This window comes from Juglans regia, chromosome 1, assembly GCF_001411555.2.
Source record: "Juglans regia cultivar Chandler chromosome 1, Walnut 2.0, whole genome shotgun sequence".
Taxonomy (NCBI): Eukaryota; Viridiplantae; Streptophyta; class Magnoliopsida; order Fagales; family Juglandaceae; genus Juglans; species Juglans regia.
The window spans coordinates 976474-996696 of NC_049901.1; the positions used below are offsets into that span (position 1 = coordinate 976474).

Here is a 20223-nt window from a genome sequence, read left to right on the forward strand (position 1 = left end):
TAAATGAAAGGAAGAAGATGAGAGGGAGGAAAGAGAGGCTCTCTCTCTCTCTGTCTCTATGTGCGTGTATGTGCAAGAGGAGAGCATTAATGGCGAAGACAGGACCATTAAATATTTCTGAGGGCACCTTAATTACTTACCTTTATCGCTGAAATTGTCCGTTCGCCCTCTTCAGACTGCCTTCATTGCTACCCCCATCTGCCCCCCAACTCTACCCTCACTTTTTCTCTCCCTCTTTTATCTTCTGCAACCCACTCCCCCAGATCTCATTTATTGCGCTCTCTCTCTCTCTCTCTCTCTGGGTCTTGTGTGCAGTAAATACACGTCAAGGTGGAAATTGTATTATATCATCATCTTTTACAAAATCTCACCATAGACCCATGAGACAAAACTATGGTTTCGAAGGGCCAATACCTAAAGTTTAGATAACAACCAATAACGTAAAACAAGTGACAGAAAATGCTTAGGCAGGCTGTATAATACGATTATCACGTTGTGTACCTCATAACTGTAGCTTGTTGAACTCATAACCCAGCTGAGTTTCGCCCAACTGTGGCTTGTTCAACTTCGAGCTAGCTGATGAGAACCCTTCTCTTGTTGTTGTGGGCAATATTGAAGTAGAAGGACTTAAAGCTGAAGGTGGAGTTTCTTTTACTGTTGAGGGATTTGAAGGTCGGATAATTGGTGGTGGTGCTGCACAAACTGGGATCACTGATCTGATATTGACTGCTGGGGCAATCCTGTGAGGACTGAACCGTCCAGTGTACATAGTCCCGGCCATGTGGGCACCAGTACTGGTCGCCTTGATTGGAGTTGTTGCCAATCTAGATGGATCTTGCGAACCGAAAGGCCTTGTTGTGATGTGGCTTTGTTCATGCTGAGCGGTGTTACCAAGCATTATAGCCGCCATCTTCCCTGTACTGGACAAAGGAAATTGCCTGTATATTGAACTTGCCCCGTGGGCAGAACTTGAATTTGAATTGCATGGACCATCAGTTTCTGTAGGTTTCTTAATTACATTTGATTTCCCCCCGAGCCACTCTTCTTCGTCCCTTTGATGCTCTTCAATTGGAGGAGTAATAATTTGTGATCTACCCCTGACTCTTACTGGAATAGGCCTATTTGATGGATAAGGAGATGGACTGCCTCTAGGTGAAGTTGGTGGTAAGATCTTTGAAGCTGTTCTAGGTGGGGGAGGAGGCAGAAGAGATACAAAACAGTTCTGTTTTTTAAGTGGACCTTCTGGGACAGAGTCCATAAACAGATCCATAAGCCTCCATGGCTGTTTCTGCATATGGTTACTAGATGAGGATGAAGAACCCCAACTTATGTCTCTATGAGCCCTGACCATTCTCCTCTTTGTTTGGTTCTGATCCCTCCTCCTTATATGTTTGCATTCATCTTTGGGACTGAAATTTGACAGAACCCTTGCCACAACTGCCGGATCCTGTTCTTCACTAATGTCTGCTTCTCTATGAGCGAAAGAAACCAAGTTTGGCACTGCATGAAGATGTGCAATGACATATACTTGATATGGGAAATCTCAATAATTAATAATAATTAAAAAGAGCTACAAATGAAATAGGAACTTACTTTTTTTTAGGGCAGACCAAGCTGCAATTGCAGCATTCTTCTCTGCTTGCTTCTTCGTTTTGGCTGGTTCACCAGTAAAATTCATACCAGCAAGCTCAACGGTACAAGTGAATACTGGGACATGACCAGGACCCGATCGTACAGTGGTATATACAGGAAGATTTAGTCCAGCTCTATGAGCAGTTTCTTGAAGGAGGTTCTTGTAAATCCCAGTTTCATCCTTCATGGGATTTCACAATAGAGGAAATAAAATGAGGAAAACTAAAGAAGAGACGAATGGGTATGCTTATATCTCTAGCCAACCACCATTCAAGAAAAGTAGCAAAAATCAAAATCAAAGTACATTAGAGAGCTCGTTACCAGAGAAACTTACAAGAACTCTTGCAGTTAGAGACCTTGCAGGGCCTCTCGTGGACAGGACATTGAGAGCTACTTCAGCAGCTGCATGCTCTGCCTGTCTTAATGTGGTGCAATAACTCGGGCTTTCAAAGATCTCGCCGTTGAAATTCACAGAAGCTTTGAATCTTGGGGCATGATCAGGCCCTTCTCTGATGCAGGCATAAGAAGGAAGGTTGAAACAGCTTCTCTGTGCCAGTTCCTGCAGCTGATTTTTATACATATCTGCCATGAAAAACCAATCCACAACAAACCAATCAAATCCGCATGAATCCGTTCTATTCCCATTATCCTAAAAGGGTGAGGAAAGAAAAAAGGAACAGTAGATACGAACCCAAAGAAAGAGTTAAGGAAATGAACTAAACCCCAGGAATCTGAGACAAAATCAAGGAACCCACCTACTTCGCCTGATTTCTCACTCCTACATTGGCATAGGACTCGTCTTTCAGGACAGAGCATCTCATGGAGTAATACTTAATGTCATCTGTGAGACTGTGAGGAAGAAATAAAAGTAAAGTAAAAAATGTCAAAATGGAGGTCCAAGCGATTAAAGAAATAAAAGAAGCTTTTTACAGGCTCCTTTTCTCTTCTCTCTTTATGAGTTTTTTTTTTTAACCCGGAAGGGAAAGACTAAAGAGGGCTGATTCTTAACAGTTTTTATTTGTACTAAATATTTTTCTCAATATAGCGGAGTTTTGTAGCAGTAAGAGAGTCAAATCCAGCTCGGCTCATGGGGGAGGGGGTGGTCATGACATTTTGCACCGTTCTAGATTTGATCGGATTACATAAATGGTAACACTCCCTGAGATATAAAACAAGTTGTTGTAAATAAGACAGCATTTTTAACATCATTGAAATAGAAAAACGAAGACAGACTTTGATAGTTTAGTTTTGCAAATGGCAAGCTAACATCCAGATTGACTTTATCGGTGCAGGCGTTGTGTTGACTGGGCAGTTACCTCCTCAGTCATACAGATATTACAAAATTACAAAGATGGCTTGGGATCCACGAGGTCAAACTCATTCCCCACACTCGGAACGCAACTGTTGTGGTTTCAATAAATGAAATGTCGATTTTAACGTTCCGGGGATAGAAGAATTGTCGGGTCTGAAAAAGAACGAAAACATGGCAGTATTGTATTGTTTTTATATGAACGGTAGATCATTTTCATGGACATTAGACACTGACTATACTTTGAAACATCCAAAACCTGATATATTTGCTTAAAATCTTCAAGGAAAATTTTATTTTATGGTCTGAGAAAATATATTTAGAAATTTTATTTTTAACAACACAGTTGATATGAAATTCTTTCACATAAATGTGTTAAAAACTATTTTTATTTTTTATTTTTTTTAAGTTATAATGGATCCCAGAAATTTAAACTACTTGAATAATCAGTTTTTGATTGTCTTGTTTACAAAACTTTAATGAGACAACGTATTTTTTTTTATTTTTTTCAATAATTGAAATTTTACGTAAATTACTTTGTAGGAGAAAGATCTTAAAGGTTTTGAAAAATGAGACCCACCTGTAATTGGATGAAAAATTATTTTGGGATTTAAAACATATTTCTTTCAAAAGTTGAAGAAAACAGAGTTTTTTTTTTTTTTCCTGGCCAAACACATCAAAGTCCAAAACAATATACAGCCTAATTCCACAAATGCAATACGATTAGCTGCTAACTAACTCCACAAATGTATTACAAAATCACGACTGACGGAAAGCTCACTCACACCAACAACACACCATTCCTTCCTAAAATCACAAAGGCCAAACCAGAGTTGACCAACCCACATCCCCAATCTAGCGAAGTTCCCCCATATCGCACATAATCTTAACGCGCGAGTTCAGTGACCAATCGCGAAAACCTCAATGAGCCCACTCCATACCAACCAAATCAAATTCAATTTCATTTTTTTAAGTCCAGTTGATCCATCTCCCATTGACTATGAATGTCGGTTCTCGGTTGTCAAGCCACCGCTGCTACTCCCACCATTACGATTTGGTTCCCCAACCCTAGCTGCCAAAGCAAGAACTTCAGGTGACATTTCCCAGCTTCCACTTTTCCTTCCCCAACTGGATCGCCGGGGATGTATTGCGGAACGCTCCCCTGGGTCCTCTACCATCATCCTTACATCTGAAGAGATTTCACCTAATTCACCATCCTTTATGTTCACGCGTTCATTGTTCCCAAGTTGCCCTTCGCAAAGATCTACCCCGGCACCCATGTCTCCCCACACAGTTTTCCTGCCCATTTCAATGTCCTCCACAGCTTTCCCCATGTTTGGACTCATAAAACCCCCACCCACTGACCTAGCAGGTAACCCAGGTTCTCTCGGCACCTTTGCTCTGAAATTGTTCTTGGACGGGGCAATGCTCGTGTAAAATATTTCCTTGATGTTCTCCACCACACCTTTGTTATAAGGATTACTTCGTCGATCATATCGATATCTGAAATTTTCGTAAGTAGTCTGCAAAAATGACATATAAATAGAAACTTGTCTTTACTAACATGGGAATTTATTTCAGGCATGCATATAGAGCTCAACACTAAGGGATTGTGACATGAAGAATTATCGGGTATCTTACCTGATTCGTGCTGATGAGATATAAATGGAAGGCAGTAAGGCCACCAACAAACCACATGCATATGAATGTGTAAACTATTAGCACAATGGAGGCTGGTGTTTTGACCATTGCTTTCCAGATAGTGGTCTGCTCTCCTCCCATGATCCTTCTGATGTAGACCCAGCAGAATGCAAAGACATATACACAAAGAAGGGTCGTTGAGAAGACGAACATGAAGAAGAATCGATAATTTCGCTGCAACCAGAATCAACAGTTGTCAGATACAGACAAGTAACCAGATGAGCTTCAGCTCTTATCAGCCTACGTTGAGGTGGTGTTTGGATTCAGATCTGGCTACCTCATAGGATGCATATTTGAGCTCATTTGATTTGTGTCCACATAATTATATCCCTTTGCTATGAAGAGAAATTTTGAAGATAAACAAAATACAATCATCTATCTCCCAAACTAATTTGATAAGTAAACAATCTCTATCCCAAACTAATACAAAAACTACCCATCCATGAACAAATGATGCTATGCTTTATTAGTGCAACTCCTATGAAAACAAACGATGCCTGTGCTTTATCAGTGCTACTCCACTGCCCAAAAAAAATTACATGATAAAGATAAAAAAAAGGGAAATATAAAAATGACATCAGGGAACGGATCACTTACCAGCCCAATACACTGCCCAACCCATGGGCAGTGGTGGTCAAATCGTTCCACACAATTATTGCAAATTGAGCAGTGCGAGCAGCGAGGAGGTCTATAAAGCATGCATGTATCACAGTATTTTATCTTTACAGCCATCCCATTAACCTCTACTTCCTTAATGCGAGGCAAACGCAACTGTGGAGTTTGGCCAGCCCCAACTTCTACACTTCCATCAAAGCCTTCAGGCTCTGGAGGGTGCGCATTGCGTGGAATTATACCAGGATCTCTTCCAGAGGTCAGCAGCAGAAGAACTAATACCTGAAAAATAAAGAATTAAATCAACTAAGTATTCTGTATGCCAAAAGTCTGTTAGTCCTCGGTATTTAGAGGTTAGTAGCGCCCTGGGAAGCATCTTAAGTTGTGTGCCCTTTGGAGGCCTGGCATACTAACGAGTACTAACTATACCCATTATTTATTATTTGTAAGATGGAGGGAGGAGTGTGATTTGCTTGAACAGTTGAATGTGCATATAGGAAATATTGTTAAAAGTGTAGCAAATATAAAACTTGCCTGTGCAAGATCAAACCAAAAGATGAAAGAAAATAATTAGTCACTTTCTCTTTTGTGACAAGGTACCCCCCGAGTCCATGGTCAAGTGAACAGACAAAATACTTGCTGCTAACATAGGAAAAGAAATCATATATTGAAAAGTTAACAAAGCTATTCAATTAGCAGAATTTAAATCTATCTCATGAGTATGAAGAATTCCAAAAGCAGACTGGTCCTTATGATATGTAATAGAACATAAAAAATTTTGGAAGACAACAAAACTGTAAAAGAAGGCAATAAACTCTGTGTGTGTGTGTGTGTGTGTGTGAGAGAGAGAGAGAGAGAGAGAGAGAGAGAGAGAGAGAGCTCACATATACTGTGAACACAACAGCAACAACCATTATAGATATTCCCAAGTGATGTGAAAAATCATTCATCAGTTTTCTGGCAACAAAGACACAGAAAACTGCAACTGGAGCAACGATAAGGAATATGGTAAATCCCAGCGATCTTACATCAGGTCCAAATATGAACCTTCCCTGAAGGAAAAATATCTGCAAAAGAGAAATGAAACAACAGATACCTCAGTAGAAGCATAGAATTATTTTTTTATATCACATCTGAAAACAGTTTCAAGGGTCAAAACTAAAATATCGACAGCAATTTGGTTAACCCTCACCCACTCACCCCAAAACATAAGATCAAAATAGAGAATGGCCCTGGCTGAAAATTAGAATAATTTAATAATGCCAAGAACACGTTTGTTTCACAAAATGCGCCCCTAGAATGGAATAGGTATTCCTATTCCATAGTTTGTTTAGGCTTTTTGAAAAATAGCTACTGCAAAGGGAATAGCCATTCCTCAAAATGAGGAATACCTATTCCTCTGAAAAGTGAGAGTGATACCATTCCTTCGGGGCAACGAATGCAATTTTTAAAAAATAAACTCTAGAAGTTTAAAAAAATCTCTGATATTTGGGAGGAGGCCACCCCTACAAAGTGGCGGGTGTGGTCAACCACAATTCAGAATCCAGATCCAAACCAACCTAGAGTGGAAATTGGGGCTGGTGTTTTCCAACCCCAATGCCCTGGGGGTGGTTGCACCAATCTCGGTAAAAAGCTGTGATTTGTTTTTTGTTTTATTATTTTAGGGTTAAAAACTTTTGAAAAGTGATTTAAAAAAAAAAATAGTGGGGCTTGGATATTTAAGGAATTTTACTTTAATTCCTATGTAAAACTTTTCTATCGTCACCAAATAAAAGAATATGAATGTCTATAGAAATGGACACTCCAATTAAAGAAATTGGAATAACCATTTCATGTACCAAACCTAACTTCTTCTTTTGATAAATGGAAACCCAAGCCTACCCATGCTACTAAACTCTAAAAAAATGCCATGAAATGAAGAAAATGGCTTTGTAAAGCTAAATGAAGGTGGAAAACATGATTAGACTCTCGAGAACATAATTGAAGTTACCGGATTCAAGAGTTTACAGGGCTAGAAAATTCATATTATTTGAAAGGAACCATTTGAGATGGTTTCAATGAACCGCATAATGGCAAGGATCATGAGTGAGGGATATCTTCCTTATCTCCTAAAAGTTTTCTATGTTGTCTGAACTCAGCATTGCCAGTAAATGGAAAATCAATTAAACCCAAATACCATGTATAGATCAATGTTAGGTACTTACTAATAGATGATCTAAAACATTACTAGGTTCATCAGTCTTATACAATTTCGTCACAAAAGACCTTCCTTACTCTAAGGAACAACTAAAAAAAAATTACAGACGCCCAATAACTTCAAAGGCACAACTGGAGCCACACCTCAGCAGCTTGGTCCAACGGCCATATGCTAAAATAGAATCATTCAAACGCGCATGTACACTATCTTTTTCTTTGTTCTCTTTAGTTATCTTTCTGAAAATAAGGCTTTGCTTTCTTGCTATTCATGTATTTGTTGATGTCAAATATATAATTATACACATTGAGGCAAAAAAATTGGTAGTTCAATAACCGCTGACTGAGATGATCTGTTCAGCATTTGGTAACATCTAAGATAAAGTTCCGTGGTTTTTTAATTGAAAGTGTCGCAGAAATACTTACATTAAAAAAAAAAAAATGCGACTGAAATCAGTCTAAAAGTACTAAACACACACCCTTAGTTTTCCAAAACAGGAGCACTAAAGCAAAGGGCCTTATGCTCTAAAGGCTAAAATTTATTTTTCATTTTAAGAAATAGTGAGGAAATAATTCACTCAGCTTCTAAATGATAAAAAAAAAAAAAAAGGAAGAAAGAAAGACGCGGTTTCTGACCAACAACAACGATCAGGAATTTAATCCAAAGATCCATACAAAAGAAAAAAAAATGATAATATGATAATATACGAAAACTAAAAATAGTAATAACAATAACAAAAACGATGAACAGAGTAATATACACATTCAAAGTAATAATAAAAAAAAAACTGAAATAAAATCGTAGGGCAATTGAACTGGAAAACTTACATTGCTGCCTTTCCAAGCTTGGTAAATACGTAAATCAGTGGATCCGGATTCCGGATCGGATCTCTGAGGTGGAGGAACCACGTACATAGTGTGTGTGTATATAGGTATATGTATATATCTCTTTCGGCCTCTCAGCTAAGGGTTCTTTTAGAATGCATAAAACTAAGGAGGGGAAGTAACGAGCTCCAATTGCTCGCTTCTATGGTTCGGAAGTCGGGGCCATGGACACGTCATAGTCCGGCGAGCAAAACGGCTAGTTTTTGGGGATTCGCCGACTGGACATGAGGGTAGGCTGTTGGCAGCGACAGAGGGTTTGGGTAAAGAGAGGGAGATGCTTCGATGGTGATGATGTGCGTGTGGAGCTTTACTTGGGTACTTACTACTTACAGCAGGGAAGGTGTGACGTGGGGGAATGCGATTGGCCGAGAGATAGAAGGACGGGTTAGGATGGGTGGGACTCGACAGCGATGTCCTTTTTCCTTTTTCTCTGAAAATCTTGTAAATAATTTAGAGATATATAATTAAAGTATATAAATTTTAATATATTTAATGTTTTGATTTATGATTTAAAAAAAAAACCATTTAAATGTGTAAAATTCATAAATTATGTTTTCCAAATTTGTAAATAAGGAATTATCAAATTATTTTTTCTTATTATAATTTAAATAAGTAATTATCAATATCGTTGGTCTTTTTTAATTTTTTTATTTGTGTTGCTGTTGAGAAAGAGAAAGGATACGAGAGAAAAAATAATCATTAAAAAATAAATAATATTTTTTAAAATTTTAAAGATGTATAATTTAATATAGAACAGTTTGAAAAAATATCATATAAATATAAAGATGAATATAAATATGCACATTATACTCTTAATCCATCTGAAATTACAGCCTTTGCTCTCAATATTTGAATTTTTAAATTTTATTTGACCCCACAGGTTTATCTCACTCCGTTTACGTCTAGATTTAGATAGTTAACAGATCGAAGAGGGTGTTGACAGTTGTACGTATTTAACGCACGCTCAACATAATAACATATATAGTATATATCAAAAGCAACGTTCCAATAATTTGTTGGTTAGTGGATAAAAAAGTCAACAGCTAATTTAGTTGCAGTCTTAAATATTTGATGTTTGATTTGTAATCGGTATAGTTTATTTTTATAGATGAGATGAGATAAGATGAATTAAAATTAAAATTAAAATTAAAAATTAAATAAAATATTATTAAAATATATATTTTTAATATAATTTTTATTTTAAAATTTGAAAAATTTAAATTGTTTATTTTATTCTGTGTGAAAATTTAAAAAAATTATAATAATTAGATGATTTAAAATAAGTTGAGAGAAATTGTAAAAACAAACTAGTGCTAACTATAATTTGTAGAGAGAGAGAGCCGCTAGTTGCATGCGTTGAATGGATTGGTGAGTTTTATAAATAAATAAATAAAAAGGTGAACATTAATATATAGATTAGGTAGTTAGGTAGGTGGTAATTGTTATGTCAACCCGACTAGTTTCATGCATGCATGCATGCAGCAGCAGCAGTTTGTAGAATTTTCTGGTGTGATTCATATCTAATTTAGAGGCCATGATAGATGAGTGCGTGCAAGTCATGCATGTTTTACGGCCTTCTGGATCCTAATTTTCTTTGGCAAACTCACGGTTTACACAACCCAGCACCTTTAGCATACTCAATACAAGCGAGTATTATCATATAATATCGCAAGTACTGCCTGGCTGGCTCTAACATCATAAAATGGCACTCCACAGATAACATTCCTAACCACCACTAGTTTGAAACTTTCCCACAGAGTGTCAAAAGACATCATGATGTGCTAAAGGAAGAATCTGATACCTTTATGTTTGAAAGCAATGGAGCATTTTGACAGCTTGCAGCTGAAGTACTTAGTTGATTGGGAATTATACAAACATGGTGAAGGGTTAAGAACAGTGCCTACGTCTACTGGAGATCAGATCGGCAATCATTGTATGAGCTTACTAATAAATCTGACGAAAGATATATATATATATATAATATATATGTATGTATGTATGTATGTAGATTAATGTAGAGAGAGAGAGAGAGAGACAGAGAGAGATCTTTTAAAAAGAGCAATAGTTTCAGGCTTTCAGCAATGCTATGCTTTATCATGTTCCTATACCACTCTAGACCCATCAATCTCTCTCTCTTTCTGTTTTTTTTTTTTTTTTCACTTAAATTACATATGGAGGCTCAGGATCAACTGCATTTATAAGCCATCAGGACAAGTCTGTGTACTTTGGCGTCGTTTATCTCTCCAAGTCTCTCCCCAACTCCTGGCCTCTGCAACAGCTTGCTCCCTTTTTATGCCCTTATCCAACATATCTATTTCATTTGGAGAGTTATCTTCAGTGCCCTTAACATCAGCCTTGATAACCTTATTTGTGCTATACTTTTGAGACGCCAGGTAATTCAAGGCAGCCACCACATCCTGCATGGAAGGCCGATTATTGGCCTTTTCTTGGAGACACAAGATTGCCACATCTACAGCCTTCTTCAACACAGATTCCGAGAACTGACCTCTCAGCAATGGATCTGCTAATTGCACATATTTATTGCGTTCATTGAATATAGGACGTGCCTAAATACACAAGGAATGCGAATAATTCAGATACCTTATGAGTTTAAAAATAAATATTTTGTGTGTCGTTAGAGAACTGCCACAAACTAATATGAACATATATAGAAACTAAATGGATAATAACATAGTAAGCTTTAGGCACGGGAAACCTCCAAGATGAATACTGTTAAAGCAGCAGGTTTGTAACTAATGATGCTATACAAATTTTTATTATTATTTTATCATGGCCTCTAATTGACAGAATTTATAAACTCAGTGGCACAAACCAATTAGACTTCACTCAACAGATGAACAAAGGCATCAAGCAGACAAGAAAAGATCAATAGATCCTGTAGTCCTCGGGAGAAAGATCAAATATGCGACCAAATGCAATGATACTATCCATATTCACTCATCATAATCAGTTGGAAATTTTCCATTGCCATTGCCATTGCCATGCAAGTTTGTTTATAAAGGTGATTACTTCCTCAGGCATGCGCATGTAGCTATGCTGATTTTACTGACAGACTGCTCTAAATAGAAAGGGCAATTAACAATTTCCTCTGAGAATCTAAAACAAAATGTAATTCTTTAAGCAAACTGATAGAAATCGAGATGGACATCAAGGGAATTACCCACTCAACAAGTTGTCGATCACGGCCATGGCTGACATCAAGTGCTTTACGTCCGGTAATCAACTCCAACAAAACTACTCCAAAACTGTAGATGTCAGATTTCATTGTCAATTTTCCACTTGTAGCATATTCAGGGGCACAGTAACCTTGGGTGCCCATCACCCTGGTGGAGACATGTGACTTATCACCACTTGGACCAAACTTTGCAAGCCCAAAATCAGAAAGTTTTGGGTGGAAGCCCTCACCCAATAATATATTAGATGATTTCAAGTCCCTGAAAATAACGGGAGGTTGTGCTTGATGGTGCAGAAATTCCAATCCTTTGGCTGCACCAGCAGCAATCATCATCCTTGTGTTCCAGTCTAAAGGCTCCTTATCTGGTGGAAGATCTGCAGAGAATCATAGGATCATCAGTCGAAAAATAGGTAATCAAGAAATGATGAGTGACACAGTTCAGCAGAATACAAGTAATGTTAATTACAATCTGCCCCCACTTATATTTTGTACTACATTGGTTTGTAGAAGTTTCACAATGTCTTTACAGCTGTTCTACTGTAAATGTAGCTTAAACTCTCTCGTGTTATCCCATTGTAAATGTAGCCTAGGTTTTTTATATGGTGGACATATAAAAAAACAATATATTGTTTTCATAAAACCAGAACCACAGGCATCTAAAATATTACCATGGAGGTGTTCTTCCAAGGATCCTAAAGGCATGTATTCGTATACAAGAAGACGCTGGTTCCCTTCAGCACAGTAACCATACAAAGTAACGAGGTTAGGGTGACGCATAAGAGTGAGCATGAGAACTTCCACCAGAAACTCTGGGTCCCCTTGGAGACCCGAATGGTCAAGCTTCTTAATAGCTACAACCTGCTAATTAACACCACCTTCATCATGTAAAAGTAATTATAATAATTAAAAAGAATAGATCAACCATGGAACAAGATTGGATATGGAGAAAATATAAAATTTGGTCACTCTTTAAAGAGAATGTGGTCCAGAACAAGAAGCATATCATCAAAAAAATTTTACCTGACCAATGCTCTCTAACTTCCCCTTGTACACAACCCCAAATCCACCCTCTCCGATGAAACTTTCGTCCCTAAAATTTTTTGTTGCAGTTGCAAGCTCTCGATAGGTGAATGTTGGAGACTTGGCAGGATTATTTGACTCATCTTTTGTGTCGTACAATTGCAAACTTGATTCATTGTTGAATTTTGAGCCAAGCACATTGACTTCTACAATTTCCATAAACAAGCGGATGAAGCACATCTTTAAGTACAGGGAAGACTTTATCATGTCAATTTGACTCAACATATTTCCAAAACCTTTTTAGCTCTCTAAAAAATAAATCATGGTCCTACGTACAAGCTAAAATCACAATCAAATCATCATGTTCTGTGTTTTTTTTTCCCAAAGTTATATCTATAATCAGTATTGTTGTTATTTTAGTCACTAATTTTGGAATATACTTCAATAATGCTTTTGTAATTCGCCTGAAAACAAGTGATTGGCTTTTATCCAAACTCATCTATGAATGGATTCAAAGGAGAACGGGCCCCAGGCCAGGAAGCTGAGGTATTACTAGAAACAAAGAGGAACAACTTGGGGTTACAACACGTTGGCACTAGAGGGAAAGAGCCAAAGAAAGTGTTTCGTTTGTAAATATGATTAATGGATGCCTGAGTTTTTAAGTCTGGGTTTTGTCGCCTTATAGCTAGTGTGCTTGGAGAAGAGCTTTATTCGAGATCCAGAATTAAAGCTTCAAGAACCAATCATCTCCACTCTACTGATAAAAAAGATGTATATCCAATGAGTGTTTCATTCACAATTTCCAAAACAACTGAGATGAATAACTACCATCCCTAGGATAAAGTTGCTTTTGATGTCCTTGTTTCAATACTCTTTAATCCCTTGACAACGTAAGAAAAAGCTTCATGATCCTGGAAAGCCCAACTCCAAAGGTGCAATCTTCAAACTAGTGTCAATTAATTTCCCATTCTTTTTATCTTGTGGTTTCTTTGAAGTAATCATGCATCCTTATTCATATACAAGCCCAATAAATCCAAATAAGATCAAGAAATAAAAGAATGATGGGAAGAAACGAAAAGAAAAAGTTAATCGATTTGCATATAAATCAAATAAACTAACTAGAAGATGATGGAGGAACATTTTCAGCAGGCTTGCGATTCTCCTTAACCTCTCTGGCCTTCTCGCCCTTCAGCTTTGACCCCTCCCCTTTCTTGCACAACCCAAAGCAAGGGCAACCCATTCTTTATTTTCTGACGATAACAAAACAAAACAGAACGTGAACGTATTGATCAAAAACAAGATCCAAGAATATATATATTAGGTACCATTGAAAAAAAAGAGTCACAACAATCACACTTGCTACGTTGAGATAACGAAGAAGAATGACACAGTTTTGCGGGGCTCCAGTTGGATAACGCGTGTGCAAACCTCTCTCGTGTAAACGAATGAATACGGCAATGGTGGTGCCTTCCCTTTTCTGAACGCACGTTTTCCAAGATAGTAGATATATGCACGACGAAGCCACGATGTTCCGACAGAATGCCAACGACTTAAAAAAGTTCTTGTTATATAAACCTGACGTTATCACTTGTCCAAGAAAAAATAAAACAAGTCCGACTTTTATCATTGTCACGACTCACTGACAATTACATGCCATTTTTTGTATGTTTTTAGTTTTTGTTTAAAATGCTACAAATTGAAAACGCAGCAGTTATTTTGCTATGTAATCTCATTTAATTATTATAATTTTTTAAAATTTTTATATAAAATAAAATAAATAATTTAATTTTTTTAAATCTTAAAATAATAATAATATTATAAAATAATATTTTATTTAATTTTTATTTCATCTCAACTTAATATCGGCACCTTAGTGTTATTGTGAGTTGTAACATTTGAAGCTATCTTGCGATATTGGAATGATTTCTTTCCTCATGAAACGAAAAACCAAACAGTACTCTTATTTTCTGTGTATACTTAATGAAAAATGATAATATGACTCTTAAATATGTTCATCAAACGTGTCAATTCATATATTTTTATTTTTATTTTTATTTTTTTTCTTAGTAGACTAGTAGTTAAGGATATTTAAAAAATACTTAAAAAAAATAAAAACTAAAAAACTCATTTGCACTCGTGTGCATATTTAGAATGCACATTTAATATACACCCTAGCATTGTCCATATTTAATTTAAATATTTAAATTTTGTATTTATTTCTATTTAACTGTGTCTTGTAGATGAATGAGATATAGGAGTGGAAACATTTTCTAAAATGAAAAATGATACTTGTAATCATCGTGAAATTCAATTAGAGTTGTATGAACATGTCGTAAAGCAAGAGGGAGTCCATTAATACGCAAAGAATGCATTCAGAAAATATCTCGGTTACAATAAATTTTTCTAATCCCTAGACTTGACAGTTGAACAAGCAAGACAACTCGCATTATACTCATTACTCATATTCCCATACATGTTTTCTAGTGCTCGTGTGATAAGTTGAGAAACAAACAAATTTAGGTCCTCAATAGTCATGCTATGGCGCCACATCTGTCCATTTGCAAGAGAAATGCTATCATTATGAGAAGTGGAAATTCCATTTCTCATCGTCAAAGTTGCAATGCTAAACAAAAAAAAAAAAAAAAAAGAATAAAAGTTGCAACTCAACAATTACAGTACGAATGGGATGGTTCTCACAACAGTTTTTCTTGACTTACAGAAAGACCGGAGATAATCTTCATCAACTGTTCCAAAACCCGATAATTGGACACCATACGCAGCCAACCTTCGAATATCACGTGGAATGGGGGACTGCCATAGTCCATCCCACCAAGCTGGAGGCAGAAGCGGTGTGAAAGCACATTGACTGGGCTGGTGACGACAACTCAACAAACCAGCAAATCTGCTCCAGACATGTCCCCACCCAACCTGAAGCCTCAAACCTTCCGTTAACAAATTACCTTGGAAGCTGCTTAAGAACGAAAAACTTGAACTAGTAGAATTATCCCCTGAAAGATAATGATGAACTGTTTAAATATTTGACAGAAAATAAGATCCAATTGCATATATATATATATATATATCGATATAAAGATCAACGAATGAAGGGCTGAGAAATACCAAGACTGTATGCTGCAGCCAGCGCTGCTGCTAACTGAGCATAGGTAGTCCCAACACGCCTGTGAGCCCCAGAGATAACAGCATACTTAGCACGAGATGCAAGAAAGAAGTCAACAAATGCAACCCATCTAGGTGCGGGGCCCCAGTCCTTCACTCTAAAATCTAAATTATGCAATCCTTTATCATCACTGGATATATTTCCTTTGAAAAGCTCAAAATCAAAATGAAGTACCTGTGAAAAGAACAGATGAATTACAATTATATGAGAATCTTCGAAATTTGCAAGGTGTAACTAATCTTGGGTTTAAAGGTAAGTCAAACTAGCTACAAGTGTAAACAAGTAGGCCTCAACTTGGAGGTGGTGTGTTGAACAATGTGATGAAAGTTCCAATGCATATTTAAGTTGTGATGGTTACACAAGTAACAAGACATGTATACACTTTACTGGACTTTAGTTTTTTTTTTTCTTTTTTTCTTTTTGGAATGGGTCAAAATTTAATATATTGATGTCAAGTGCGATGTGTAGGCTTTATGATTGGTACACAGATCAAATTACCTCTGCAAATACACTCAAATGTGGTGTGATAATTTTTATAAGAGACGGACTATCTGACACTAAAACCACTTTTGGTCTTGACGTGAGGTGTTGCATGCGCATGGCTCTTCTCACGCAATTCAATGCTGCCCATACCGCTCTCACAGACCTGAAATAAAGAATGTAAGAACCTGAATCAATAATCAACTGAAATCTTACATTTGAGCAGATTGGACGATACATAGTATTTTAATCACGTCCATTCAAAGAGTGAATGCATGCCTCTATGTATGGGCACACTTTTTTCTGGAGCATTTTATATATTATGGTTCTTAAAATGTATAAAGAGAGAGACTTAAGATTTTCAGTAATTAGCACTTCTTTGATGACTCCAAACTTGTTTTAAACAAGTCTTTTATGACTCCAAACAAGATAATGCATCTTTTCTTTTCTTTTCTTTTTTCTTAATGTTTTTCCCCTTCAAGGAAAAGGATTAAAAAAGTTCAAATCCAAGGGAGTTCCACATGCACTCTCAAGGAAGCAACACAGGAAAACTAGATGTTGGTGTTTGATTATAGTTAAACTCAATGAAATATCCAGTGTCTATTTGAAGCAAATATGTGGCCAGCTGTTTCAGGAACTATTCCTTCTATTAAGGGTTCAATCTCTTATTAAGCTCTAGGTTGTATCCGGTGATGTGAAGTGAATTACACCGGATAACTATGATGTGGAGCTCAGTCATAAATCATTAAGCATATATGCAAACAGGCACATGCAAATACACTGTAACCGAACCTCAGATTTAAGCCAACCCCAACCCACCCAACAGGGGCTAAATCTTTAAGCCGTAAGTGTCCCCGGTCAAGGAATTGATTAAAAGTTGCAATACCTATTTGTAAGCATCCGCATGTGCAATGAGATATCAGGATCCACCCCCCCGCCAATTACCCAATTGACTGCTTCCTCAACATCTTTTGTAGGAGATATCAGAACTCTCATCAGCTCCCCAAACACATTAGCCCGAGATTGGAGAAGTTCTGGCTGTCCAAATAAATTAGAAGCAGCATTCCTCATCTCAGGGTGTATGTTCTTCAAGAAAAATTGAGCTGCCATAGCATCTGTGGTATCTTGGAACCTGCAGCATTGAGGTTCATTATCAAGTGATGATAGCAAACCATGAGTGGTAGATTAGTACCAAAAATGTTTACCAAATTATTGGTTGTTTCCATTTCCTCCAATTGCTACAGAGGACATTTGTTTCAGATGGCTTCATAAAATCATCAGTCCTCATTATCAGACGCCTTCTATACATCCTCTCACAACCGTTGCGTCTCCATAAATGCTTGACTTCTTTCAAGGTTAAGGTGAGGTTGGAGTAAGAAATGTAATCCCCGAAAGGATATTTACCCCTGAAAAAAGAAGCAAAGCAACGATCAGATCAATGAAATGCATTGATATGACTGCAATTACATATTCTATATATCCACCTCTGTCCTGGGATGTGTATATGCTATTCCAAATGAAGGCTCAAGAAGAAGAAGAAAAAACCCCAGAAAGTGAACAGAACACAGTAAAACAAATCTAAGGCAAATTAAGAGCTTTACCCTCTGTTTAAACTGTACAAAGTTAAAAGCATACATGGAGCCTAAAATGAACACCTTGCAGTACAACACTTGAAGCCATAACAATATATGAAAGTGATGATCAGGGCACAACCCATAGCATTAGCTTTTTCGAGAATTCATGTGGTAACCAGGGAGGATAATAAAGGCAACTCTATAACACAAAACAGAAAGGCTTGAGAAAAGACCAATATGCCTGGTTTGCCCGATGATCAAGGACCGGTTCAACATTATGCTCAATGTTGCAGCAGTTAGGACCTTGTACATTTCATTCCCAAAACCTGCTTCGGATGATTTCCCCAACACAAAACCATGTCTGCAGAACTGCTCTGGAGGAAGAACTCGGACTCTTGAGGCCCCTGAGATAAAAGTAATCATGTGACCCTCTGACTCCCACAAGTGAATCTCAAGAAAGCACCAGTTTAGAACATAGAAATGCCATGCCTCTGAACCATTGCACTCAATGAGAAGTAATAAAATTACAAAAAAATTGCAGGATTGGTATTTAGGGATTATAATAAATGCAAGAGAATTTTGTATGCAACTTAAGAATACGCAAAAAGGGAACCACATACTATCTGAAGCATAAACATATCGAAATGGTTGAAAACAGTTTCTTTTCTGGCAGAAGATGTACAATCTGTTATTGAGGAAAATCAAATCAGATTTCTCTTAGAAGAAGCATAGAAATCAATGTGCTCTTGAGGCGTTGTCTGATTTTCACCCACAATTCTTCCGTGCATACTTCTAATGAGATCATTATGCTGACTAAAGTATCCATGGCAGGAGACTATTAATCTGAAGCTGATGGCAAAAATGGAATCTAACAAGGTATTACCATTTTGAAGGGGACCATTATTAGATCTTATACTTAAAAAATCCACAGACATGATGATAGCCACAGCTAAAGCAGGATAATTCTATATCGTGATTAGAGATTAATTTAAATGGGATGATTAACTCAGATGTCGTGATCTTACTCACATTCCTTGTGAAAAACTAGGAAGCAATCAGATTTATCCACCCATCCATAACTCTTTGAGTGCCTCTAACCTTTATCGTAGCATCATGTGGGGTCCTTGTAACAGGGCTAGGATTTCTGTAGATTCTTGAGGGTAACTAATTCTTAAATTTACAACGTGAATTGTTCAGAAAAATCTGTTTTTATTTATTTATTTATAAGTAAACGATTGTATTAATATAATAGGCATACCCCAAGTACACGAGATGGTATACAAGAGGAAACACCTATCTAGGATGAACTGTTCAGAAAAATCTAACTTAAATTTTTAAGTACAAGATCATTATTTTTATCGTGTCAAACTAATATATAATTTAAGTAGTAAATCTGAATTATTTAATTAAAACTTCAAGAACTCCAACGCGGTATCCTCTTCATTTCGTGATCTTATTCACAAAATCTGACGTATCCTCGTTCACTTGTAACAAACAATAGAGTGGGTAGAACTTGGACTAGACAGGCAAATACTTAAAGCTTTTCGAAATATGCTTTTACCAAGAAATCCGGTAATAAAAGGACAAACTATAATGTTACTGTCAATCAAGTTCAAATGTATGCAAGAATGCAACACCACTCGATATCCGCATATGAACCGTTGAAGATGTCGTTAATATCATTGGTACAGTAAATATAAGTTTTCTTGGAAACCAAACAAAGCGAGAGTCTAGCTCAACATCACATAGAAATGGAAAATAGCAAGGGGTAAAAAGAGGAGAAAGAACAAAGTAAGTACCATTTAAATCGAAGTGTTCCCGGATAATGGTTCTGACTCGGAGACTTTCCTTCCAGAACCCTCCTTGAAAGAGCTCTCCCATCTCTTCAACCGTGGCGCACTTTTTCTGCGATTCCCCAGCTCTGTTTCCTGCACTCCGACCCGGATTCGGAATATCCGCCTCACCGCCAACGACACGAAGAGAAAGAGAGGGGAAATCAACATCCAGGGGAGGATCACCAACAGGTCTCAGAGCGACCATCAATAGCAAAAAAGCAATACAAAGGGCACACAGAATCAGACATGAACGTACGGACACTCGTCTCCTTCTATATCCACCGGAAGAATAGTTAGACCTCATGCTTTGTTATCTGTTCTACTAATTTGCAAATTGAGTACTAATTTGAGTATGAGTATGAGTTTGAGCATGAGCTGAGCTCAAGTCCTGGCTGAGTTGATGGATAGGGATCTGGAACTTTGTGGAGAAGAGAGCCGCTTAATTTTTCTGTAAATATCATCCTCGAAATTCCGATTTGAACGAACGCCGACAAGACAAGACAAAGACCTAGTGAATGGGCCGGGCTTTGAGTCCGTAAAAGAAATACACTATTCATTCGGGCCTATTTGAACCTAACCTAAGCCCATTTCTGCAAACAATGGAAAAC

General features: G+C 37.2%; 4 protein-coding genes across 8 annotated transcripts; all 4 read right to left on the minus strand.

Annotated features, from left to right (window-relative positions):
* LOC109001317 (double-stranded RNA-binding protein 5) lies at positions 1–2503 on the minus strand. Of its 2 annotated transcripts, none has more exons than XM_018978552.2 (4): positions 2388–2503; positions 1967–2214; positions 1594–1813; positions 1–1500 (listed from the first exon to the last, which is right to left on the minus strand). In XM_018978552.2, exons 1-4 carry the CDS (start codon positions 2446–2448, stop codon positions 503–505), a joined length of 1527 nt encoding a protein of 508 aa, XP_018834097.1. In that variant the 5' UTR covers positions 2449–2503; the 3' UTR covers positions 1–502. The 2 variants fall into 2 exon arrangements, with proteins under 2 accessions (XP_018834097.1, XP_035544416.1); XM_035688523.1 differs by having other exon boundaries at positions 2324–2468.
* A 1086-nt stretch (positions 2504–3589) lies between these two features.
* On the minus strand, positions 3590–8644 carry LOC109001318 (probable protein S-acyltransferase 7). The gene is made up of 5 exons (XM_018978553.2): positions 8276–8644; positions 6139–6321; positions 5240–5536; positions 4583–4816; positions 3590–4464 (listed from the first exon to the last, which is right to left on the minus strand). The coding sequence occupies exons 1-5, from the start codon at positions 8360–8362 to the stop codon at positions 3940–3942; spliced, it is 1326 nt and encodes a 441-aa protein (XP_018834098.1). The 5' UTR covers positions 8363–8644; the 3' UTR covers positions 3590–3939.
* Positions 8645–10286: 1642 nt separating this feature from the next.
* LOC109001320 (probable serine/threonine-protein kinase PBL7) lies at positions 10287–14093 on the minus strand. 4 transcript variants are annotated; one of them, XM_035688543.1, is made up of 6 exons: positions 13977–14093; positions 13668–13798; positions 12549–12754; positions 12197–12386; positions 11514–11902; positions 10287–10899 (listed from the first exon to the last, which is right to left on the minus strand). In XM_035688543.1, exons 2-6 carry the CDS (start codon positions 13786–13788, stop codon positions 10528–10530), a joined length of 1278 nt encoding a protein of 425 aa, XP_035544436.1. In that variant the 5' UTR covers positions 13789–13798; positions 13977–14093; the 3' UTR covers positions 10287–10527. The 4 variants fall into 4 exon arrangements, with proteins under 4 accessions (XP_035544436.1, XP_035544437.1, XP_018834104.1 ...); XM_035688544.1 differs by having other exon boundaries at positions 13912–14093; XM_018978559.2 differs by having other exon boundaries at positions 13905–14093.
* A 783-nt stretch (positions 14094–14876) lies between these two features.
* Positions 14877–20081, minus strand: LOC109001319. Its single transcript, XM_018978556.2, has 7 exons — positions 19580–20081; positions 18022–18184; positions 17412–17612; positions 17093–17338; positions 16225–16372; positions 15669–15900; positions 14877–15556 (listed from the first exon to the last, which is right to left on the minus strand). Exons 1-7 carry the CDS (start codon positions 19917–19919, stop codon positions 15219–15221), a joined length of 1668 nt encoding a protein of 555 aa, XP_018834101.1. The 5' UTR covers positions 19920–20081; the 3' UTR covers positions 14877–15218.
* Between the last annotated feature and the right edge of the window lie 142 nt (positions 20082–20223).